Source organism: Pyrgilauda ruficollis, unplaced genomic scaffold, assembly GCF_017590135.1.
Source record: "Pyrgilauda ruficollis isolate IOZ18807 unplaced genomic scaffold, ASM1759013v1 scaffold60, whole genome shotgun sequence".
Taxonomy (NCBI): domain Eukaryota; kingdom Metazoa; phylum Chordata; class Aves; order Passeriformes; family Passeridae; genus Pyrgilauda; species Pyrgilauda ruficollis.
Window position 1 is genome coordinate 289,932 of NW_024527711.1, and position 25,141 is coordinate 315,072.

Below are 25,141 nucleotides of genomic sequence, written 5' to 3' on the forward strand. Positions count from 1 at the left end.
ACCCAAACCTGGAGAAGAATTTCACCCTAGAGAGGCCTCCAACTCCATCATGGAGCATACTAGAAGGCAAGCTGATCTTGTGGTATGCAGCAAATGTAAAGATCCAGTTTCAAAAAGGGAAAGAAATGATACAACTTGTAATGCCATAAAGGCCATGTGCCATCACACAGGATATTACTCACATGGCACAGATCCTCACAGTGACGTACACTTTGATTGCTATTTTACCCTTATGTTGTGACTGAATGCTAGAGCTAAAGTTAAAATGATAAAGGTAAACAGCATGTAGCTTAAGTTTAAAGAGAAAGTTTCCAAGAAACACAAGTTCATTTGCGGGAAAAGCTTTCTATTTCTGGCTTCTCTTCTGATTGTAGTTTTCTCATAAACATGTTGAATTTTGAAATTGGTTCTGCATTTTTTCTTCCAATGGAAACAATAAATGAACTGGCATCCCAAGTCTCCTCTTCCTACATGATCTTCTTTCTTCCGTAGTGTGCTGTTGCCACTTGGCCAGTATTGCTTTCTGATTTTCTCTCTGACCTCTTTCTGTTGCCTTCCTGGCAGCACAGTGGCTCACTTGGGAATTGTTTCCTTCTCTGACCCCAGTGAAAAGCAGTGGCTGGAAAACTTTCCTAGGATGCGAATGCAATGGCTTCAACTCTTGGAGAAAGATCCAGCTCTCCCACTACTGGGCAAATGCTGTAATCACTCAGCTGTTATGCAGAAACTGCACTTTTCCTGTTCTCTATAATGAAGTCAGTGCCAACATTTTCTTCTCCTCCCATGTTCTCAGTGCTAAGGGTAAATATTCTGAGAAGGAGTAGGGGACAAACCCCTTAGGGATGCATGTCGAATTTAAGGGCCTGTCTGCCTAAATCCAGACTACAACAGAGCAGAAGATGAGGTGCCTGGATCGCCCCCCAGACTGGAAGGACAGTGTTGTGCTCATAACAATATATGCCATCACTGTGGGCACTTGCAGGACGGTCATGGCATGCTGACAGATGGAGACACCTGGGAGTTTAGGTGATTTGACTCTGGATCACTTTCAGCTGCACAAGCAGAATTCCAGCACAAGAAAACTATAAGCCACGTCTGTAACATTGACTACAACATTCAGCAAAGTGTTAGCTGTAAAGTACCCAAATACACTTCAGGAGAGTAGATTTCAGTGTAGAGGATGTTGATGGGAAGTAGGCCTGGAAGTTCACTTTGCTGATACAGTAGAAGAAACATTATCAGAGATACTGTATCTTCAGTCTCTAGGATGGTGTAGCGGGTTTTCTTTGGCTGGATCCCAGGCACCCATCAAAGCCTGTCTGTCACTCAGAGAAAATAAAACAAAGGGTTCATGGGTAAAGATAAGGACTCAGAGAGATCACCCACCAAATACTGCCACAGGCAAAACAGACTGGAATAGGGGTCGTTCAATAAATTTATTTCTAACAAAATCAGAGCAGGATAATGAAAAGTAAACCAAGATTTTTAAAACACCTTCCCCTCATCCCTCCCTCCTCCCCAGCTCTATCTCTAGTGGTGCAGGGAGATGGGGAAAGGGGGTTATGGTAATTATGTCTCTGCTTCGGTAGAGGAATCCTTCACCTGCTCCAGCATGGGGTCCCTCCCATCGCAGACAGTTCTCCATGAACTTTTCCAGTGAGAAGCAGCCATCCCATGTGCAGTTCTCCACAAACTGCTACAATGTGGGTCACTCTTCCATGTCATGCACTCCTTCGAGGACTGGCTGCTCCAGCATGGGTCCCCCATGAAGTCACAAGCCCTACCAGGAAACCTGCTCCAGAATGTGCTCCTCTCTCCATGGGTATGCCTCCCTGCCAGGAGCCTGGTCCATCACAGGTCTTCCATGGGTTCACAGCTTCCTCTCCAGCATCCACCTGCTACAGCACGGGTCTCCTCCATAGGCTGCAGTGGATCTCTCCACCCCTTCGGACCTCCATGGGCTGCAGGGGCACAGCTGCCTCACCGTGGTCTGCACCAGGGGCTGCGGGGGAATCCCAGCTCCAGTGCCTGGAGCACCTCCTGCCCCTCCTTCAGCACTGACCTTGGGGTCTGCAGCACTGCTCCTCTCACATATTCTCACCCTGCTCTTCTCTGGCCCCAATTACATCTGCACAACAACTTTTTTTTCTTCTTCTTCAATATGTTATCACAGAGTCATTACCTCCATTTCTGATTGGCCCAACCTTGGCCAGCGGCACATCTGTCTTGTAGCCTCTTGAGATCGGCTCTGCTGGACATGAAGGAAGCTTCCAGCAGCTTCTCACAGAAGACACCCCTGTAGGCCCCCTCCCTACCAACACCTGGCCATGCAAACCCAACACAGAGGGCTGCCTACCTTGCACTGCTCTGTCCAGTTGGTGGGACAAAGCACTAAGGCCATCATAATCAGAGGATGAATGCCCACAAAGCAGAGATGAGCTCACAAGGTTTGAGAGTCATAGCATAACTTTTCTAATTATTTGGATTATAACAAGTGTCTATGGTCATTTCTGAGTGCTCTTAAGTTTAAAATGCTCTTAAGTTTGAAAGTCGGGCAAGTATACATCTGGGATGGTTTAAAAGTGAAAAAGAACTCAGCCTTTTCTGTGGAGGAAGAATGTAGATGTATTAGCGTGGCACTGGTCTTTGCCAGACTCTTTTTGGGCTAACGATTCAAAGCCCTTGGCTGTTTCCAGGGAGAAGGAAAATAGGGGTGTTTTCTACAAAAACACATTCCTTGCTCTGTACCTAGATATGATGTAGGATCCAGTGTGGATGAGCATGAGTCATGTGCTCCACATGCCTTATGGCACTTTGTTAGTAGGCAGTGAAGTGCTGGCTCATGAGTCATCAGCTTCAAGTGAGTGGGCAGTCAGATCCTGCATAAGCTGATTTTTCAGAGCCATTTCTAAAGTGCAAATATAGCATGGGCAAATTATTTTTGTTTTGTTTTTGTCTCCTCGGCTTCTGTTTCGGCCAAGGCCCCATGATATTAGGCCTGACGTATCCTTCAAGTTTGATTTTGTGCCATTCCATCTTTGACATGCTTGTCCAGAGAAGATTCATCATCCGTTTCTCTGTGAGCAGTTTCCATTTTCCTTAGCATTACAACAGAAGCAAGGAAGTGAATGGAAATAGCAAACAAGATAAATAAACTGTACTATTTCTTCTGCTGTTAGGGCTCCTTTGGCATCAAACTATGGTTCTGTTGAGTCTTAAATTCAAAATATATTTTTTCTCTTTCACTAGTTCTCCTTTTAGTGTGATTCAAATGGATGTAATTCTGCTTCACCTAAACTTCACCTAAAACTTCATACAGCCACAGAAATCCTGCCACTTGTTGAGACAGAGTTCCTGCTGCAGCAAAAATACCCTCAACTGAGTTTCAAAGATGCCATGGCCTACTTGTACTCTTTATTTCCAGGACCACACATGGGTCAGATATTCCCTCCACCTTGATACAAAATGTAGAAAGACAGCACTTTTCCCCCTTCCAGTCTTCTCTGGATCCTTGGTGTGTGGCTCATAAAGAACTCGAAAAATGGCAACTTTCCAGATAACAAGAGAAGGACAGCCAGCTCAAACTGGACTGGATGAGACTACTCAGCACTGCTCCTCGGATTTGGCATCTCCCAGAAAACCAGCCTTACTCTGCTGTCAGCTGCCACTGCTGCTGCTATCCCAAGGAGCAACATGAGCACCACAATGCCAGGTGGCACTGTTCCTCTGACTCTCAAGGCTCTCCTGTTTGCAAGCTGCCAGCAACAAGTACTTTTTTCAAAAGCTTTTTCTTAATATAAAAATCAGCATCTGGTGCAACTTTCCCTCAAACCCTTCCCTCCCCAACTAAACACGAAGGTCCCCAGTAAAAGCAGACTGCCGGCAAAGTGCTGCAACCCAGACTCTGGACACTGGATGTGGAATTGCCCATAGGCACTTTTTCTTGGACATTGGATGTGGAATTGCCCATAGTCCCTTTTTCTTGGCTGCCACTGCACACCTGCTGTGCCAGCACACAGGAGTGGCCTCTTCCAGTGTCCTCCAGGGACACCTGATGGAGCAGGATCACACTTCAAATCAATAACACAGCCTGTTCCTTCCCGGCTTTCGAGGGCCTCACGTGCTGCCCGAACAGTAGTTTCTTGGACAGCCTCTTTGTTCCACGCGAACGGCAGAGCAGCTTCATGCACGGCTGCTCCCCCGCTCCCTCCTGCTTTCTGTATCACATTTCAGCCCGGGCGGGGATGGGGGGGGTCGGGCAAGTGGGATCCCCACGGATGGGACTCTCTGCTGGGAAACGCTCTTCCCAAGGTGGGGGACGCGAGGAAGCGGCCGCAGCGCCGGGCGGGGTAGGGCAGGGCAGGCTGCCCTCCGGAGAGCCCCGCTCCGTCCGGGCGTTCGCGCTGCGGGTCCCGGGGCGCTGGGCCGCGGACAAAGGGGCAGCGCCGGCGGCACGGAGCCGGGGGCTGGACGGCGGCGCGGCGGGGCCGGAGCGCTACGCCCCGGCGGCCGGAAGACAGGGCGGGGGGTGAGGGGTGGGGAGAGGGGAGGGCGGCTCGGCCCGGCTGAAAAGGAGGGCTCGCCCGGCGCCCCCCCGCCCTCCGTCCTGCCCCGCGGGCGTCCCGCACCATGGCGCTGTCCTGGAGGAGCTGGCTGGCCAACGAGGGGAGCAAGCACCTCTTCCTGGTAGGGGCGGCCCCGGGGGGTCCCCTCGGCGGGGCTGACCCGCGGAGGAGGCTCAGGAGGGGCCGGTGGGTGCTGGCAGGCCCCGGGGGTCGGGGAACCGGGGCGGCTCGTCCCGCCGCGAGGGGCAGGGGTCCCGCCGTGCGGGGCAGGGATCCCGGCATGCGGGTGCCGCGGCTCGGGCGTGTGGGCGGGATGTGCTCCGTGCGCGTCCCGGTGCGCGGCTGGCAAGGATGGATGCACGCCGGTGCCATGGCTCGGGACAGTGCCCGCCTCCGTGCCCTGCCCGGCTCGCACACGCTGTGCGAGTGCTTGCTCTTTGTTAGGCTCTGTTTGGGAAAGTTTGGGGGAGAAGATGCAGCTTCTTGGAGGTCAAATTCTTTACCTTCCTTTGTCTCTTTGTTGTTGTTTTTTTTTATTCTTTGAGTCTCTTAAGTGCAACATCCAGCTAAAGATTTGCGATAGGCTCTTGTATGGGAGTGCTTTGCCAGCTCTCGGTTGTCGTAAGGCACAAAAAGTTTTGTGAAGTTCAATGAAAGTGAAATTTTCCCGCATAGGGGCACTTTCTTTTAATACTTTAAAGCATACTGTGTGCATGAAGTTTGCTTTTCCATTCCATTTACATATGTTTATGAAACTACAGACCTATGAGTTTTATGAATGAAATGAACACTGAAAAGTTTGCACATGTAACTTCCACTTACAGTCTCTTGTTTCTGTTTCATTTCAGTTTTTCTGGCTCTCCCTCAATGTATGGCTCTTCGGGAAAACCTTCCTGCTTTATAATCAAGGGCTACAGTATTATTATTTGCATCAGATGTTAGGGGTGAGTGACCTGGACATTACTTTTTGCCCTGGAAATTGGGGTGCTCGAGGATGGGATAAGTGGCAGAATGCATTTGCTAATCAAAGATGACACAAACTACCTGCTAACTTTTCAAAGTGGGGAAAGATCAGGTACGAATTTACTGGGATCTTTCTGACAGTCGTTTAGGAGTAGAAAGTGAACACTGTTGAGAAGAAAAAGAGCCAGTCAAGTGTGGGACAACTATTCCTTTCCCTCTTTACCCTCCCAGTGTTCCCAGGAGCAGCAGGCTCACAGGAGCACAGGCATGCTCAACAAATGACTGGAGCTCCACTTTTCATCATCAGCACATTTAGCAAGCTGTGGACTCTTGTTGGCATATTCTTTCCAATCCAGTTATTGTAATATACATGCTTGCTGAGGGACTTCTTTTAATAAGTCTTTGTTCTTTTCAGTCTTTGTCATTTTCATGGATCCTCTGTTCTGTGTCAATTCACTGTAATGCATGCGACTTTAGTTTTGTTTTCTAATAGTAATTTTTTTGATTCTGGGTGATTTAATGACGACTCAGATGTTTTGGTTTAGCAAGGGCAACACCCACCACCAGCAGATGAACCCAAAAAGATACTTTGGAGATGTGAGATACAAGCCTGCCTTGGGAAATTACCCATAATAGTAATTTCAAAAAAAACCCTTATGTCTAAAAAGGTATGTAGTAAGAGTTCACGTCTTCCTGGAAAATGCCCATGGGTTGCTCAGAATTTGACAATCCGGGAAAAAGTGTCTGAATAACATGATGAGTATGTCATACTCAGGAATGGATTTCAATGGAAAGTTGACATGGGATTAAACATAGATGATGCACATCCTAATCCGCTGTAGAGCCTTTGGGGTTTATTTTTGGTAAATCCAGGGTATATAGTTTCATGTGGCTGATATTGTCATAACTAGCCAGTACCGTAAAGTTTTGTAATCTTGCTTGGAAATAAGTTGAGTTGGTACAATTTTCTTCTTTTTTTTTTTTTCCTTCTTATGGTTGATTCAGATGTGTTCAAGAATGAATCTTAGCAAAGATAGTGCAAAAAAGAAGGGAATGACAATAATTAAATCCTTCATGGTGGTGACCTTCCTGACAGAAAAAGCATGCAAATGTGTTTAATTTTACCTTGATTTCTAGTGGCTTTGCAGCCCAGTATCCATTTGAATATTGCATTTGTTCCTGGCGGAGCAAATGGGTTGTTTGTAAAGCCAGTGTTCTGGGGTAATGTGTTGGACCAGATTTTCAGCTGGCATCAATCAGCAAGTTTCTCTCAATTCAGATTACTCATATGCCTCATACCAGCTCATCATCTGGTTGAGATTTTTTTTGGTTTTCTTTTACTTCAAAATGGACAACACTTGCAAAGTAACTTAATGTGTGTTCAGAACCTGTGAGATGACTCAGGCAAAAGATTCCTTGTCTTGGTCAGGAGATGAGGACAAGGAGGTCATGCTTTTAAGTTTGTATAATTGTGTCTGTCATTGTGGAAAAAGTACCAAAGAATTTGGAGACTTCTAAAATAAGGTCAAAAATCAAGATTTAAGTCTAAAAGACACTTTTGGTCAAAGTTATAAAACTAATTTTAACATTTTGAAAATACTAAAGACTGGAAAATGTACTTGCAATTCACTTTTTTACAGTTCATCTAAATATCTTCAGTAGATCCCAAAGTTAGCTTTCTCTCTTCTCTTCATTATATCTGGGTATGTGTATTAATCACAGAGGTTATTTTGCAAGGGCTGGGAAAACTGAAGCCAATTTGGTTTCTTCAGGAGATGGCATAAGCGATACTACAGCTGCAGTTGCCTTCAGAGGGATTTTTGCCCCTCTTCTTTTTCTCTATTGGTTTGTATAACCTCTGACCCATAGCCCATCTGCATAACCAGTCTCCTCTCTGTTCTATGCATGTGTGAGTGGTTTGCAGAGCCTCTGTGCCATTTCTTGGTGTCTGAAGATTCTGAGATTTAGATTAAATTCTTCATTTATAATTCAACAGTTGGTATTTTTTGTATTAACAGATTGAACTCTTTAAGGGATACTTCTGTGACAACTGATTCCTTTTTCCAGAAAGCTAACAAAGTTGCCCAAAAGGAGTGGCACTTTTTGAAGTAAAAAAACGTTTCTGATTTTTTCAGTGAAGTCTTCTAAGGAGTTGCCTTTTTTTCTTTCTTATGCTACAATAAGCTATTATTGCCTTAAGAACTTCTGTGCTTGCAGCATGGAAAGATTTACCACAGGTAATTTTGTTGTTTACCAAGTCACAGATTGGAGAACAAGAAAAGTTGCTGGAGGAAATCAGTATTATACAAAGTGAGATCTTGGACTGAATATTCTGAGTATATTCAATTGTGCTATGTTTTTATGCCATCTCGTTCTGATGTGATGAAAGAGAAAGAATGGGGTTGGTCTTTTGTTCAGTGGTACTGAAGTGATTTACTTCCCTTCAGCTGTCTACAGAAGAGTGAGGCTCAGATTTATTCTTTTCCAATTGCATTCTCTGTGATGTTGAACAAGATACTTTAGGACGGGATTTAAAATTTGTTTAGGTACCTAACTCTCACTCAGCCTTCAATGACAATCTTCCTGATCCTTAATTCTACGCCTGTGAAAAGGCACTAAGAGCATGGTGGTGTCTTGGAAGTGCCAAGAGAACAGAAAAGTAGAAGGCAGTAATGTGGTAGGAGGAGGTTGATCAATCTTTTATGTACCAGTAAACTTAGTGTTATTTTGTGTGAAACATCTCTGCTTTGCACAGTTTGACTTCTGTTGATGAGACCATGAACTCTTCACTGTGCAGTCTTTATCCCTGGGAGTTTTCAAAACCTAATTGGGCAAAAAACCCTGGGCAAACTTAATCTGAGTTTGGTGTTGAACATGCTTAGAACAAGGGGTTTGAGCAGAGACATCCTGAGGTCCCTTCCAACCAGAATAATTCTGTGGTTACATAATACTTGCAGTGAAAGTTCACCAGAACCTAGTGGATGTAAATCCCTTTCCAGTACTTTTGCTTTAATGAACCGTTACCTTTGGATACTTGTAACACTGCAGGTCATAGTCTTAATGTATGAGTGCATTCATTCACACTGGTTCCAAACCACAATTCAGATAAAGAACATATTTTTTTTATGATTTCATCGGTGTTAACTTGTGGTCTTACATTGCTTAAGGAAGAGAAGCTCGTGAACAAATCCCCAACAGACGTGAATTTCTTATAAAAGAGTTTGGCAAACAGGAAGGGAATATTTTCATCTTTATGTTCATGATAGGTGCTATAATGTGTAGTAGGCATGAGTTACAGAAAGGGAGAGTCTTAAATCATTTGACTCCAAAATCTTTGTTGTTGGAGATTTTGGTCCACTCAGTCAGTGAAACTGTCCAGACTGGTTTCTTCACAGACTTCAGGATTTCTCTCTTCAGTCTAGCTTGGCTGTATTTTTGTCCTGCAAGTTTGATTGTGCCTGGTCAAAAAAAAAATCAGCCATAAATTTGGTACTGGCCTTATAGAACTCAAGTCTTTCTTTAACAGCATTGAATGAAATGCTTGTTTATTGTTGCTTGAGTTCCCTGTGAGCAGAAAGAGCTTTGAGCCCATTTTGTCATGGCATGAAGGGTCTCTCTTTCCCCACTCCCTCTCTTGTCCCTGCTCAAATAGCTGTAATGTAGTCAAATGTTAATGCAAGAGATAAGCTTCTGGGTTTCAGACCAAAGTGAAGAAAATGCATTGTCAGAAGGATCTCTTGGGGAAAACACTGAATAACTGAAAATGGGGCTGAAAATAAAAAGTGCTGCCTCGCTTTTTTATCTATACAGTTCCTGCCTTTTTATTGTGCAGAATTGTGCATAACATTTGTCACCTTTATTCACTGCTTGGAAATGTTCCAGTAACTTTTATGTCTCTCCTTGCTAGTTTATCATAACGACAGATTTCACTAATTGAGACGAAATTCCACTTTCATTGGTTGTTATGCAACCACACTGGAACCTGCTTACCCCCCACATCTTAGCACTGGGGGGAGTTGTATATCTTGATCCCTTGCTTGGAGATTATCAGACAAGTTGGAAGCTCTTACTGCACTCAAGATTGAGTTAGTTTTTTTCTTGAGTTTGAATGACTGATTTAAGCAGAAGAAGGAGTGCATCCTACACAAAGGCACTGCATGTAAAATGGGAACATGACCTAAACTTGTAGAAAAGAAGAGATGGAAAACCTTCAAAGAATGCCTGTGTGATGAGTTACAAGTGAACAGGGAGGATACTGATTCGCAGCAGCACAGGGAAGATACCCCATACATATTAAAAGATATTGCATCACTTAATTTTTAAAGGGTTGCAGTACATGAAACTGGGATTTACAGAGTCCTTCTTTGAAACCTTCCTTCTTCAGGAGCAAAACCAAGTCAAACTTTCATAGAAGTTTTCACATGTTCTGCTAGGTTTCCCCTGCCCTCACATTTTCCTTCTTTCAGCTGCTTGGTGTCAAATCCAGCCAGATTTGACAGGCCTAAGGGGAATAATTGCTGTGCATACAGTTCAGTTCTGTCCTCCATCTTAGGTTATCGGTGCTCTGTTACTCAAGAGAAGGAATAATCTATGAAGAAAAGGAAGCTGGTTCAAAAGAAGGCATGTTGTGTAGCACAGTTTGTTCCATCTAGAAAAATAACCAGCTTTAGCTGCTCTAGTACTGATCTGGGGAGGTGGTCTGTGACCTGTGTCTACAGAGCAGCATCTGGCTTGTGAGTCTTGCCAGAGCCTTTCAAGGTGCCCTGAACCAAAGAAGATTGAAAAATTTTAAAGAAAGGCTCTAAGAGACAGCATCAAGTGTGGTGTCTCTATGACACCATGACCTGTTTAGGGTTGTTGCCTGTAGGTGGTGAAGTCTTGAGAAACAGAATCACATCACTGTCAGGTGTGGAAGGGTTTGCATTATTCTAACATTTTTTTGATACAAGATTGACTTAAAAGGGGAGATAGGACAGTCAGTATTTGTTGTAATCTTCATTTTGCAGTCATGTATAAAATATCAGATTTCTGTGCACAGCCATTGCAGGTAACAATCATCTCTGTGTTTATAAATTTTGAATTTGGGGAATTCTGGGTTACACAGTAAGGTAATTCAGCTCTCAATCTAATACTGAAATCATGTGCCTAACAGAGAAAGCTCCTTTTCCTAGCAGAGGAAGCTCATTTTCTCATTTTCAGTCTTGCTGGCAGGAAGATACAACAAGAACTGACTCTTGATTTCTCTGTCCTACTTTGTGTGTTGTATGAGCACAGCCAGGAGTCCATCTGGATTTCTGTGGACTTTACATCAGACAGGGATAACTGGAGAATTTGCATTCTGGAGCTCTTTTATGCTGCTTTGGAGAAGGTGGCAATTCCTTTATACTTGTCTGGAAGAAAAATCTAACCTAGTTTTTAGGATTTGAGTTTGTGGATGGTCCAGTTCCCTACTATTTTTGCCACAGATTTAGTCTGTAAATTTGAGTATGTTTCTTTTCTGCTCCGTGAAATCAGATACCAGTATATGTTGTACCAGATAGGCAGATTAAGGAAGGAGGCGGTCAAATGCTTGGATTTAGTATCAGCAAAGCTGGATAAAAGTGTCCAGCAGAGATTTTGTTTGTGTGGTTTTTTTTTTCCTTTTTGATTCTGCAGAAATTTCACATGCTAGTAACATGCAATAACATTTTTTTTAAGACAGGAAAAACTTCAGGAAGAAAATAGGATTATATTTTTCTTATTTCTTAACTACTTAATAAGGGTATATATTCCCTTCTAGACCCAGTGAGTTGCCTTGGAGCAAAAATCATCCTTTATTCTACTATTGTTTAAAAATCTAACAATGTACTGTGTTAATTTGTTACTATGCCTCCCAGGCAATGCAAAGGAAGTTAAGAAAAAGATCTCTTGGAAACCATTTGGAAAGAATTAGTTTCATGGTAGTATTTTTAGCTTTTGGCTGTATATCAAGAGCAAACTTAAACTCTTTTCTTCTTGCCTGAATTTTGATTTTAAGAATTTCTAAATGTGTTTCCCATTGTTTACAAATCAGTCATGGGCTTGTTGCAGGAAATATTGCTGAACTTTATTTCTTCAGAATAAAACCTTACATGAACCATTGGTAACAATATTTTAATGTTTGAATCATACTTCCTTGAAAAGCTGTAAGTAGTTGTTTGCTGGTCTCTTTTTTTCTTTTTTTTTCTTGTATGTACTGGTGATGATAGCATTGAATTATAGTGAATGTAAGGACATTCTTCCATAGTGATTGCATTATGAATGAATATTTGCTATTTGTTAAATAGTGGAGAAAAACAAAGGAAGATTAGTCAGATTGCCTTTTCTGCATGTCGTTTGTGATTCATACTTGTTAAATTGTTTGGCATTTTACTTATAATCACAGACTGCTGTGGGAAGGGACTCATGAGTCCAACTCCAGGCCCTGAGCAGGGCATCCCAAGAATCACACCATGTGCCTGAGAGTGCTGTCCAAATGCTTCTTGAACTCCAACAGGAGTTATTTCATTTATTTAACACTATTCAGTGTAGAATTGATTCTCTTCTAGACCAAACTATTGTTTTTGTGGAAGCTTTGTAAGAAAAATTGTTGTGCTTGGTAAAGGAAGTCTTGGATAATTGACGTCATGCCTAGTTTATATTTAAACTCAAAGACAACATAAATTCTTGAGAAAGTAGTGATGTATGACATAGGTCATACAACAGAAGTTATTAAAATTTTCAAACTGCTCATTAATGGTATTGCAACGTTTTCAGATTTTGGGTATTAACCAACAGCTACAAGATTAAGTTTGCTCCTGGAGTTTGCATACCATTATTCCTACATAATTATTGAGTTTTTCAAGTCATGCCCATTTAATCACTGCAATACTGTAGCACCAATAAAAATTCTTTTATATTTTAATGACCATGTTTCTGAAGTTACTGCTTCAACGAGGTGTATAGCTCATTTTTAGCTTCTCTTTAGAGGATTTAATGAAAATAGAGACAGTGCTGTATATGCAAACAGTGCATTATAGAGACATTTTTCTTTTCATTAAGTCCAGTCTGTTCAAGGGTCATTTCCAGTTGGGAGTGTCCAGAGTTGGGGGGAGATGATGGCCTAAGGTCTGAAGAACATGGGTTATGAGGAAGGAGCAAGAAAAAAATTTTCATTGTGCAAGTGCTCAGAGAGTGAAGCAACAGATGAAATAGAAGCAAGGGAGGTTTTATGTAAGGAAAAAGAGGACTAACAGTACGTTGGAAGAAATAATGGAAGACATCTGGAGAGTGGGAAAGAACTAAGTGACATGGCTCATTTTAGTCTTATTTTCTGTCATTCAGTAGGTTGGAGATGATCTGTTCCTGGGATTTTTTTGCTGGAGATCCCACATTTACGTGGTAGAGAACAAGGTAGAGCACATTTTGTGGGGCAATTGCTCCTACTTCTCATGGGCAGCTTTTGAGAGAGGGTGCCCTTATGTGTGCTCTGTTCTGTGGAAGCTGGGAGGGTCTGGTGTGGAGGTCCTTAGCACTCAGGCCTGACTAAATAATGTAAAGTAGCTGGAAGAGAAGAGGGATTTAGGTGCAGAGCTTGGTTCTTCAGGTAGATTGAATATCTTTACCTTCTGCTTGCCTCCTGGTGCTGTGCCCAGGTGTGCTGCAGAGCGAGTGAGGTACATGGATGCTGCTCACTGGGAGAGCAGGAAGTTGTAATGCATTATGGTACTGGTATTTAGAAACCTTTCATGCCATTGTGCTTGAGATCTTGTGACATATTCTGAAATGGTGTTATACTGTTTGTTTTTACTAGCTTATATATTCATCCATTTCTGTGACACAAACATAAGTCTGTAAATTTTGTTTCTTCTTGGTAACAAAGATAAGAATATTATAGATGTTGCACAGATTAATTTTTTTTTTTGGAGAAAGTAAAACATGCTCATTTTTTTTACTTAGAGTTTAGTTTTGAAAAGGTAATAAACCTTAAGTAATTTTTATTAGATAATTTGTACCTGTTCAATTAATTCACATGCTCCTGCAGCATTTGAGTTATCTTTAATATTATAATTTATTTTTACTAATTTATTCAGGAGTTGAAATACTTGAGGTTTTGGGAACAGTATAAGAAATAGTCTTCCAGAAATCTATTGACAGTCTAAAACCATCTTTTATATAAGCTAGTAAAATGGTAATTCAACCTAATAACTAGGAGAACAATGGGATTTTGCTAAGTTTTTAAAATCATAAATGAATGAGATAATATAATAAGATTAAAAATACAGGTTTATGACATGAATGTGTGCTTTGTTAATTTATTTGACAAGTGTTTTTGTTCTAATTATGTAAGTTCCAAATATATCAGTGAAAGCATTAGTGAAATTAGATTTCATTACAGTTCCCAGCTATTGAGGAGGTTAACTGAAGAAAACCTACTTTCTTTAAGTCCAAATATGGCATTGCATAATGTGAATGGATGAGGAGTTTTGGGGCAATAACAGTCCTTGAAACATTATGACCATTTCAGTTTGACTGAATCAATGTTTTTTCACATCTTTTTGTGGCTTAACGGAAAATCGTTATACTCGAGTGACTGTGTAGTGTCATCATAGTATTTATCGCTCTTTTTTATTTAATTATATTTCAGGTAATTTCTCAGTGAACACTTACTGTTGCCTCAGATATTTTATTCCACGTGACTTTGGGCCCTGATGAGGATATTGGCTCTTCCGGTAGAAAGTTGTCATTTATTGTTGACAAAGTTAATTTTTAATAATTTCTTGATGCAAAGATGAGAGCTGTTTCCTTCCCCTTGAGGACAGGATAGCATGCTGTGTGCCTTGGTTTCCCCAGCACATCACGAAACTCCACTATTCTGATGAGTCAGAGGGCATGGGAACCACTTGGTTTCACGGCAGAGCAAGAGAGAGAACATACTGACGCACATACCATTCCTTTCTCCCCATAGTCTAACTCTTGCAATGTTTGTTCAGCTAGGATTGTGTGTTAGCAGAGCTTCGGCGTCTGTCCTCAATCTCAACTGCTGCCTGGTCCTGCTCCCGATGTGCCGTGTTCTCTTGGCCTTCCTGCGGGGATCCCAGAAGGTGAGTGCTATCCTCGGAATGCAGCGCTTGAGAAGAGGGCCCTGGTCTCTGTTTGGTATAAAAACAATAGAAAAAGAATCTGTTACATCCCTGTTTGTTCTACACTATGTGCTTGCATAGTGCAAGTATCAGACTTTAGCCTAGGTTCATGACGCCTTTGAAGACAGGCTTTGTCTGGTTTGATTTGACCTGTTTGGAGGGTGGTTTCTTCAGTGCATTTTTGAAGGTTGGGGAGTTGCTGTGGAGCTGTAACTAGATGAATTCTCCCCTGTCTTTCCAAACTCTTATATTAGAGATATATATGTCCTCTCAAGTGCTTCCTGATAGAATTCAACAGGGTAAACCCAACTTTGTGTCTGCAAGACCACAAGTATCCTACTGGAGGTGATAGAATGGTCTATAAAAATACCCAACCTGATACATTTGTTATCATGGGAGAAACAATGTTTAGTTTCTTTGTGATTCGCTAGTTGCTTTTACAGAAATATAAATAATGCCTTTGAGGAACATTTGTGTTTGCTAGATGGTTGCAAACTGAGCCTGTGACTTCTGTTAATCATGTGGTAATACCTGTAACATTTGATGCCTGTAGATGCACGTATGGATGCAAATACACCATTCCTTTTGATCTTGATATAAAAGAGTCAGTGATGCCTTCTCAAGTATTGCTGGAATTCCTAAACATTATGGCCAGGAGGTACATTATGTACTCTTGATATCTGTGTAATTTCTCCATTAAGTCCTCAAAATTGTTTCCTCGGCATAATCCAGTAGTTTTTAAATTTAGATACTAAGCTTGCAAAGGTGCTAAACCTAACTGAAGTTGCTATTATATCACCACAGTTGCTGTTAGTATTTTTTTCTTTGCTTTGTTTTGGAAGAGATTGCTTGAATTCTTCTCTTACTAGGTTGCCAGCAAGAAAACCAGAAGGCTGCTAGATAAAAGCAAAACTTTCCATGTGACGTGTGGTGTTACAATATGCATCTTTTCAGGTGAGATCTTACTGTGCTGAGTAGCAGCATGTTTTGGAAGCATGTTGATGCAGCACTTCGTGGTTTTTCTGCTGCAGTACATTTGGGGGTAGTCTTGCTCTGTGCTTGCTCGTCTTAAATGCTTTCTTGAATGTGTGTGGGTTTTGGTTCATTTTTTGCTTTAAACACATGGGCACATGTTCTAATGTCAAGCTTTTTCTTAAAATGCCAGTTTCTTAGAAGACAGGTATGTGAGATCAGGTCAAAATCTGCCCTTACAAGTGAACCCTCATTGTGCCTAAGGAATTTGAGTGAAAAATCAGGGTACTGATTACCTGCAGTGGGGCTTACCTGCAGAGGAAGGAGCAGTGGAGACAGCTACCCAATTTGGTGAAGAGGAAATATTCTTGGCTGGACACCTTTGAATGTTGTGTCTCAGCTGAAGCAATGCAGTACAGAAAACATCGCTGTAATGTTAAAAAAAATAATCCTAAAATATGTACAGCCTTCTGTCATTAATATTTATAAGCTGATTTACTCTTGAAGAATAATTAAGAATTCCTTAGTCCCTGGTATATCTCATGCAGGTGATGTCATTATATCTTGGCATCTGAGTGGCCACAGGGAACATCCAGCACTTGTTTACAAATTTACTCAGTTTTTTGGTTTTTTTTAGTCTTACATGTTGCTGCTCATCTGGTGAATGCTCTTAACTTCTCTGAGAACTACAATGAAGAATTTGTGACCCTAAATGCAGCAAACTATCGTGGTGAGGTGAGGCAGCTTTCCTTTAATATTTTGGTTTTAAGCGTATCATTTAAATATATGAATATTTGTATATTCAGTGCCATTGTGTGATCTGTAGAGTGCTCCTGTTTCATGCACTGAAAATTCACCATTGTGGATTCCTGTGGATTTTATTTCTTTGTATGGACAAAGCTTGTGTTAAAGCCAGCAAGGTTCAGTCCTGTTTGATTATTAGATGGAGAATGCAATCATCTAAATTTTTCACCTTGAACCTTGTTCTCTTGCTTCTCTTCTGCTTCTCTGTGTTCCTTGGGTAGGCCTGGTTAAGATATTTCTGCTGCTTTTTGGGCAAATTTTTCTGCATTTCCATGGTTTAGAATACAGTGAAATTTGAAAATAATTTTGCATTTTTCAGCTGCAGTGAATGCATGAATGAGTATATATGCTGAGCATGAGTTAGTTATCTACATTAACTGGTTTCTGCTTGCAAAACACTTGATTTGTTTGCCTTGTCTGACTGTGGTGCAGATGTCTAGCAGAAATACCAGATTCATAGTCCCTTGGTCAGGTGCTTACTCGTGTATTTGGCAATGGAGAGATACTTGCAGATTTTAGAATCTTGCAGAAGCAAGACCAGAGTCCTGCACCCTTTCTTCTTGGGCTGCAGTCAAGTTCTCTCTTGTTTGTGTTCATTCTCGTCTCTGGTCTGCATTTCTCTTTATCCAGTTTCATTAGGAAACACCTAGAATGACCCTATCCCAGCTGCATCATTTTCTGGAAAAACAGAGCTTGACTCAGTCCAGGCTCCTAAGGACCAGCAACCAAGGTCTTCCACTCCCTGGCTGAATGATCTAATCACGGAGCTATTCAATGGCAGGCAGATATGCCAACACCAACTATTGTGCTGAGCTTCTGGGTTGAACTGTGTGTCTGCTTGTGTTAGGAGTGGTCTGATAGACTTCCCTTCATCAGGAACATCAGCAGGAGCTTGCCTCAGGCAAGCACATGCCAGGGTTCTAAGCCTCTACTAAGCAGCCTTAGGAATTTTGCAATAGAAAATGGAGACAATAGCAAGTTTCTTAGAAACTCTAGGATCAAAACTCCTGAATTTTAGGTACTTTAGTAGCTTTTGCACCTTTGTATTTGAATCCCACTTATATCCATTTTTAAACTGTGGTGGACAGTCTGGATGCTGCTCTCATCTTCTCTGTCTGGGTACACACATCTGGATGAAGACAAGGTCAGAAAGGGTCACTTCATTTTTCCTGTCCTTTATGGAAATCATCTCACCTCCCCTCACTACTTTTAACTGCAAGTTTAAATAAAAAAGTTTTCCAGGCAGTGAAGACAAAACCTCTTGAAGTAGAGGTTTTGTCTTCAGTGCTTGGATCAGGGGAAGTGAGGTAGTTTCCCTGATGTTGAAATATTCCCTGTTTCTTTCACATGTGGTGAAGGACACAGGAACATCTGTCAGATCCTTTGTGTTCAGTATTGCTTCACTAGCATCCACTGAAAATGTCTTGGTGATGTAGCTGGCAGTAAAATGCTTGCCTCTTGTCTTATATTTAAATTCAAAACATCTCCCTCTTCTGCTCCCCTCTGTCCTCCCAAAGGGATGAGGTAACTGAGTAAAATTAGCTTTCAAAAATCAATTATCTGTAAAATTATCTGAATCTAGATTATAGGTCAGAATTATCTTTGCTGGGGGAGTGCAAAGGCTAAAGGTTTAGTTTTTGTTGAATTACAGTCAATGTAAACTGTTACCAAATACCAAATCCATTCCTGCTTCCAGATTTAGGGACAGCATATGTCTTAAAATGTGTGAGCTTCATGGGCTACTTATTATTGTAAAATTATTTGTGTTATAGATATAAAATACCATATGTTGATTTTATTTGGTTTGGCTTGTCTGTTTTTCAGGACCCAAGGAAACTACTTTTTGCAACTGGTAAGTCCTGCAAAACTGACTGAGAAAACTTTGCCACTCTGCAAGCAAAACTTCTTTTGGTCGTGTATTGGCATGCTTCATTTGTTGTATCTCAGCTATCTGGGGTTGTGTGATTTGTGTTAACATAACCTATCTTTGCTTATCCAGTAGTCAGGAGGCAGGAGTTACATAAGCCCAGCAGTAGGATGAGCAGAATTTTCAAATCTGTTGTTGTACAGATGAGTCAGCAGAAATCCATTAGTTTCAAACAGAGATTCTCCCTAATATTGAAACCAAATTCCTAAATGATCCAATTTCTAGAAAAAGAAATATAATGGAAAACCAGTCTTTTTGCTTCAGCCGGTTTATTTTAGAGTTGGTTGGGTTTCTGAGCAATCTAAACTGTTACATGGGATTCAGGCTTCAGCACTCATACAGAGTAAATAGATGAAGACATCTTTGGTGCAGGAATTTAGAAGTGAGCAATGTTTGGGTGTGGAGGGGCAGGCACCAGTCTGAGCTGTAGTGCTTCATAAGCAGATAAAGTTCCTTCCTGATGCCATCGCACTTTCTCCCTTACTTGGATCAAACACAAAATCCTGACTTGGTAGCGTTTAGGGCACAGTCAAATCAAATCTTAAGAAAAGACAGCAGTGGTTCTAGGTTTGTCAGTCCCAATAGGCCTGTTGGAATTAGCGGCTGGTGTGCCAGTGTTTCCCAAAAACCCTAGGAAAGGTTTAGATCAGTTGAGAGGAGGGGAAGAGAGAATGTGAACTGACAGAAACTGAGATCGGAGTTATCTTAAATTTAAAATTACTCTGCTCAGTCCCTGTCCTAACAACTGGTAATTAACATGTATTATTTGTGCTGAAGGAGTGCTCAAGACTTTGCTGTACTGGGAGCTGTGCAAATAAGCAAAAAACCCGTGGTTTCCTCCCAGACAATTCAGAACAGCAAACAGAAGGAATAAGGAATCAGAAGGATTTATAGAGTGATGATTGCTTTTCAGATTAGCCCAGGAAAGAACCTCCTTGTATAAGGGTGTGAGGCAGACTGTGGGAGGAACAAGTATTAAAGATTATACATAGTGGAGGAAAGGAGAGTCAGGGACAGGGCAGAAAGGAAACACTAAAAATGAACCGATAAATTGGAGCAAGACTGAGTGATTTCAGTCTGATGCAGAAGATAATTGAAAAACTGGACATAAAAGGTGACCTCTGGCTTGTGTGACAGTGTAGGAAGCTAAATCAGGTGCTGTACTGCAATTGCATTGGAGGTATTAGTTCAGAGTTGAGATTCATTGCATGCTACACATCAAATCAGACTGAGGAAAAAGAAATTAAGAAGGATGTAGTGGACAGAAAGCATATTTTTTTATTGTAGCTGCTTTTAACTGCAATCTTTCCATGAAGGAGAGAAATAAAGTTTTTTTTTATGCAGTCCATGACAAAGCTTCCATTGATTGTAGGTCTGTAAAAACTGAGGAGTGAGTTGTGGTGTGTCAGATTTTGGGTATCAGTCTTTTCAATGAATGGGTATTGAGAAGTTTATAAAAAGGTAAGATTTGAGATTATCTCTCCTTTGACTTAAAAAAGACCTGAGGATAAACTAATTCTGATACAAGTCTCATATGAGCAGATGAGTCAGATAATTAATATTTTTAACCTTTCCTTCCCAAGTGCTGGCTGCAGATCACTCTCACAGACCTTGCTCTATGGGCAACAATTTCAGGCGTGATACAATGCCATGGAGAATAATTGCAGGCTCTTCCCCATTGCAGAATGAAATGGGCTGGCAAAAAATTGTAGTGACAGCTTGCATAGAAATTGATTTGCTTGAAATTTTGTCCCTGAACAGGTTTTTAATTGTCATGATCAACAGAGTGTAGTGTTTGGAATAAAAAAGAGACAGAAGCTTGTACAGTCAGTCTTGCATGTAAACAGTGTTTGTTCTTAGTTACCTGCTTAGACACAGATGTCACAAGCAAAAGATGACAGGAGCAAAGACAAATAGGAAATTGTGATGCATGGTGAAATGCCAGGAAAAGGGTATTTTTCTTTGGGAAGGTGGGAAATCTTTGGGAACTCTTTCTTTCCTATCTGGTTTGATACATGATTTGTTCTCAAGAGATAAGTATATTCAAGGGTTTGATTGAGTCATGATTTGTATGTCTAATTCCACTTTCTTAAAAGCTGATAGTAGATAAGTATACCTCTTTGCAGTTCAAATGTCAGTTATGTCCCTTTTAGTTCCAGGTCTGACTGGAGTCATTATGGTGTTAGTATTATTCCTAATGTGTACAGCTTCCACATATGCCATCAGGTAAGATATAATATGATTGTTATGCTAAAAAAATGCCATTTCTGTAATCATATTCTCCTACTGACTAGAGTGTTAAAGATACCAGTTTTCTTGTCCGTTTTTTTTTTTTTTTCCTAGCTTGCAGTAAAATTAGCACAGTGAATTTTGTATGAAAACAATTACAAAACCTGATTGAACTGACTTCTGAAAAAGTACTATTTAATGAGTATGCTGAGTTAAAAATGTGGACTTTTAAAATTTAAATAGTTCTTTTATTCCTGGTTGTAGGGGAGGCAGTAAACTCAGCAAATGGGATGTTCTGTGCGGTGCATAAATTAAGTCCAGTGGAAGAAAAATAAGATGTTATTGCTATCTTAATTATTTTCACCAATTAATTTAATTGTAATAATAAATTGTAAAAAAAAAAAAGTAACAAAAAACCCAACCCAAACAAAAACCAAAACAAAACAAAAAAAAAAACCAACAAAACCCCAACCCCAAACTATCAGCAATGAAAGAAACTGAACAAAACTATGCTACTGAAGTAGAACATTGTTTTAAGAGCTCTGCTTCTGGTTGTCAGATTCATTCTTTTTAATGTAAATTATAATATGCCAAGCAGCAATGAAGTATTGCCTCAGAGCAGCTGCTGTGTTTTCTAGGAGTTTGGTCCTCTGGTGGGTTGACATTCTGCACCAGCATTAATGAGCACATATGATAGTACCTGTGAGTGACTGGTACCTGGGGAGGTCCAGCCCAATGTTGTAGTCTTTTTAAAGCTTGAATTCTGCAACTGAACATATAAAAATAGCCCCTTCATTTTTACAGAGGTTGAGTGCACTATGTAAGTGCATCGCCTCGGTTCAGCAAACATGGAAGGATATATTAATTATGTATTTTCAAACATTAATGGTGCTCCACTGATGTGAGTTAGATATGTGATTATGAACTTTGTTGAACTAATCTGTCTTTCCTGAGTAGCTGCGTTACCTGGCAGTGTTATCCTGTGATTTGAGAAAGTAGTTCATCAAATACTTGTGCATTTTCAGAAGACAAGTCTTCTTCCAGGGCTCAGACTTTTGTGAGGCACTGCAGGCTACAGACATGCAGGATTAGGCTGCTGCACCGGGTATAACATGGCTGCACATTACATGGTGCACACAGATGGCTCTGCTTGCAAAAGAAAGACAGTTTTGGGAAGATGGAAAAATAAAACTATTACTTTATTCTGCAACACTGAGCCAGAATAAAGTCCTGTCTTCTTCAAGGCCAAATTAAATTAGAAAAACATAATGTATTAGTGATTGGGAAACTTAGAAAAATATATGTAGTTGTAAGCATTCTTGGAAATAATTGCAACAACTTTTGAAGTTATATGCTTTTTAGTTCCTTCCGCAGTTACTGTAAGTACAAATACTTTCCCAGCTTTCTGCCATCTAGCCAGCAGAATCAAAGCCCCAAAAGAGATAATCTGCATCTCCTGTTACCCTAGCAGTAATTCTTACTTGGAAATTTTATCCTGGCTTCTCTCCTCAGGCATAGAGCTCAAGCTTGTCTTTATTATAGTGTTTTCTCCTAAGGAAACAAGTTGCTGCATGCATTTCTATGTCCCTTTTCAATCTCTTTCCCTGTGGATTCTTGTGTGCCTTATGATGGCTGAGCATACAGTACAGTTTTAGGAAAGTTAATTGTAAATGTTCACTGTCTATCAGAAACTGAGCTTTTTAAGAAGCATTTCAGAGGTTGTTATAGTCTTGGATTTCAGCCCTAGTCTGCTCCTGCACACTGACCTGCTTAGTGATTTCTTCCTTTGTATGTTCTTCCTGAAATTGTTCTATGCCTGAGTATGCCTCTATTTTCCTGCCTTTTCAGTAAACTGTGAAAATAAGTATTAGAAGGACTGAATTAGCTGCTCATGTTTTAAGAGGATAAAGTGATTATTAGTTGAAAAATTTTCTAAATTTTTGCCATGGTATACCTGAGAATTAGACCAACATTTTTTGTTCAGTAGTTGTTTTCAGTAGGGTTATGAAGTTAGCAGAAAACACAATAAATCCTGTCAATAAATGTTGACATTTCTGACAACTTTAAAATTAATGATATTTGAGATTTGGAAGTTGTGTATTTAAAATAACATTAAAAATAAGGTGCTGCAGTGCCATCTATTTTTGTAACCAAATATTCTAGTCTTCAGCTTAATCTTCTAAACTACCTCATATATCTTCCTTTTCAAAACTGTCTGTAACAGGATTAAAAATATTTTTCTAGAACCGTGCTGCTTAGTGTGTCCCTTTAAAGCATGATAAATTCCTCTTCATTTGTCAGTAAACTAACTCTTTCAGGTCTTCATCTGCAAAATTCTAAAGTAGGTTAACCAAAATTAAATATTCAACTTACCTCAAATTTTCAGGACTTTGCATTCCTAAGAAATGCATTCATTCTGTGAATAATGTCTATTTTAAGCCCTAAGAAGGTAAAAAAAGTGAATATTCTGAAGAGCTGTAAAAATTTATGTGTATCTATAGGAAGATTATTGACTATATTAGAATACTAATGTATGTATCTGTAGTTTGAGGCTACAAGTAAGAAATACATAATTATTACAGTGTTGGAAAATACGCTTCATGGTAGGAGGTTCAAGGATTTACATACCCATATAATTTAAGGAGGTGAAGTTCAGAGAGCCTGCTCACATTTAGGGCAACTTGATACATGTGAGGAACCAGGATTTTATAGTAGAGATATCTGTAGGAGTGCTGAAAGAAGAATAAAGTGCTCAACGAGCTGGAAGCTGACATTTAGATGCATTCAGGAAAGAAGTGTACAGTAATTTTAATCAGTAGCAATAATTAGCTGTTGAAAGCAACATGTCAGAAGCAGTCCAGGGATTGACTTTTCATCACTGAAATTTTGAAAAATTGATGCATTCCGAAAAAGATGCTCAAGATCCAATAAAACATTCAGTGTGCAGCTTTTGGTATTATAGCATGGAACCAAATTAAACCAGAGCTCCAAGACCTGTTCTTGTCCCTTCTCATGGTATGGGCGTTTAGCCTAGGCCACCTTTACGGTCCCATTCTAGGATTCTGTGACTTGTTTTGAGACAGAGGGTCTGTTTTACTCTCTTTGTACCTTCCAGTTGTGCTTCCACTCTGCACACCATTGTTCTTATTTTCTTCTTACTGATAATTACACCCACAACTCCTCACAGATACTGATGAGTGACTGCAAGAAAATTACTCCTAGGGTGTGGGGAGTTAGAAAAGGCTTAAGCAACTTCAAGTGGGAAAAAGTGTTAACACAGTGCTGACTGGGAGAAGAATGGCAGGGTGGAGGGGGATTTCAGAGCCCCTTGCTGTTGCTGTATTCCTTCATTTGGTTCCTCTTTTCCTCCTTTGCTTCCTTTCTTGTTATTTTGCTGGCTTGGATTTTATTTTGGTAGCCTGTGGATATCAAAGTTATTTTTCCTCTCTTGAGGAAGAAAACAAATAATCCTGTAATAACAGAAACAAATGCAGTACGTGTTTCAGTTGTATTGAGGGAAGAGCAGTTATCTGGTTGTGTAGAAGACCATAGGAGGGAAAAAGCTCTGGAAAAAAAAGAAGTTAGCTGTGTCAGAGGAATAGCTTCTTAAACCATGTTCTCAGAACTAAAGATATTTTTTATTTAATAATTGTTTCAGTTTATGAATGGGGGTAGGTTCTTTGGTTTTAGAATGGACTCTCCTACCGTGCTGTGTAGTGTGAGAGGTGTGTTTGTGTGCTGTGAAGGAGTGTATTTTCTTAGCCATTTGATTGTTGTTTCTTGGTAACTATTTTACTCAAAAAAACCCCAGACAAGCTTAACAGAAAACAGTTCCAGATGAGTATTTTCTTTGGTCTGGGTTCTTTTTATAATGCCTAACAAACTGCTGATAAAAGGAAGTCACCTTCACCTCTCCTGATCTCACAGTGATAATGTTCTTCTTGTTCCTCCCAAGACCATCAGTCCTGGAGCAGTAGTGTATGTGGCTTCCTGCCCTGGAAATTCTCCTACTGTGCTCTTGTTGTCTCCTTGCTCTAGGTCCTATTCTTCCTGCACCTTCTTCCACTTCATAACCTCACAAGGTTTTTACCCTCCCCACTGACCCTTCTGCTGCTATCCATGCTGCCTGTTTGTGTGCTGCAGCCTTAGTGACACGTTAAATTCTGCTGGGGCAGAAAGAATGCAAGGTGACACTCACTGTAAGGAGGTTGAGTTTTGCGACTGGAGGTGGAAGAACTATTCCAGTTGTAAGGATCTCGTGAAGACTAACTAGGATCTGTGAAAGCAGGCAAGTCTTCCAGTTTCAGAAGAGTTCTCCATCTGGCTCTGTACTTCTACACCCTTACCTCTCCTTCTCAGCTTGTTACTTCTGTGCCAGTCACTTGTTTTTCTCAACACTTAATTGTGTGCAAGTACAGTGTGCCTGTGGGAAGACATTCTGGGCTTTGACTATTTTGCATAACTGTGTAGTGTATAATGATGTCCTGTGTGCACAGGTCTGCTTTTAATTAGCAGTGATTCCATCTGAGTTGAAACAGCAT

The 25,141-nt window shown here is 40.7% G+C and overlaps 1 protein-coding gene across 1 annotated transcript in view; it reads left to right on the forward strand.

Annotated features, from left to right (window-relative positions):
• Window positions 1-4,550: 4,550 nt before the first annotated feature.
• NOX4 (NADPH oxidase 4) overlaps window positions 4,551-25,141 on the forward strand; it is a 108,727-nt gene continuing 88,136 nt past the window's right edge. The window contains exons 1-7 of the mRNA XM_041483683.1: window positions 4,551-4,686; window positions 5,414-5,509; window positions 14,519-14,629; window positions 15,538-15,622; window positions 16,278-16,375; window positions 18,269-18,296; window positions 20,525-20,597. Of these exons, the coding sequence (XP_041339617.1) occupies window positions 4,630-4,686; window positions 5,414-5,509; window positions 14,519-14,629; window positions 15,538-15,622; window positions 16,278-16,375; window positions 18,269-18,296; window positions 20,525-20,597 (548 nt within the window). The 5' untranslated portion in view covers window positions 4,551-4,629. The remainder of the gene's footprint in view (window positions 4,687-5,413; window positions 5,510-14,518; window positions 14,630-15,537; window positions 15,623-16,277; window positions 16,376-18,268; window positions 18,297-20,524; window positions 20,598-25,141) is intronic.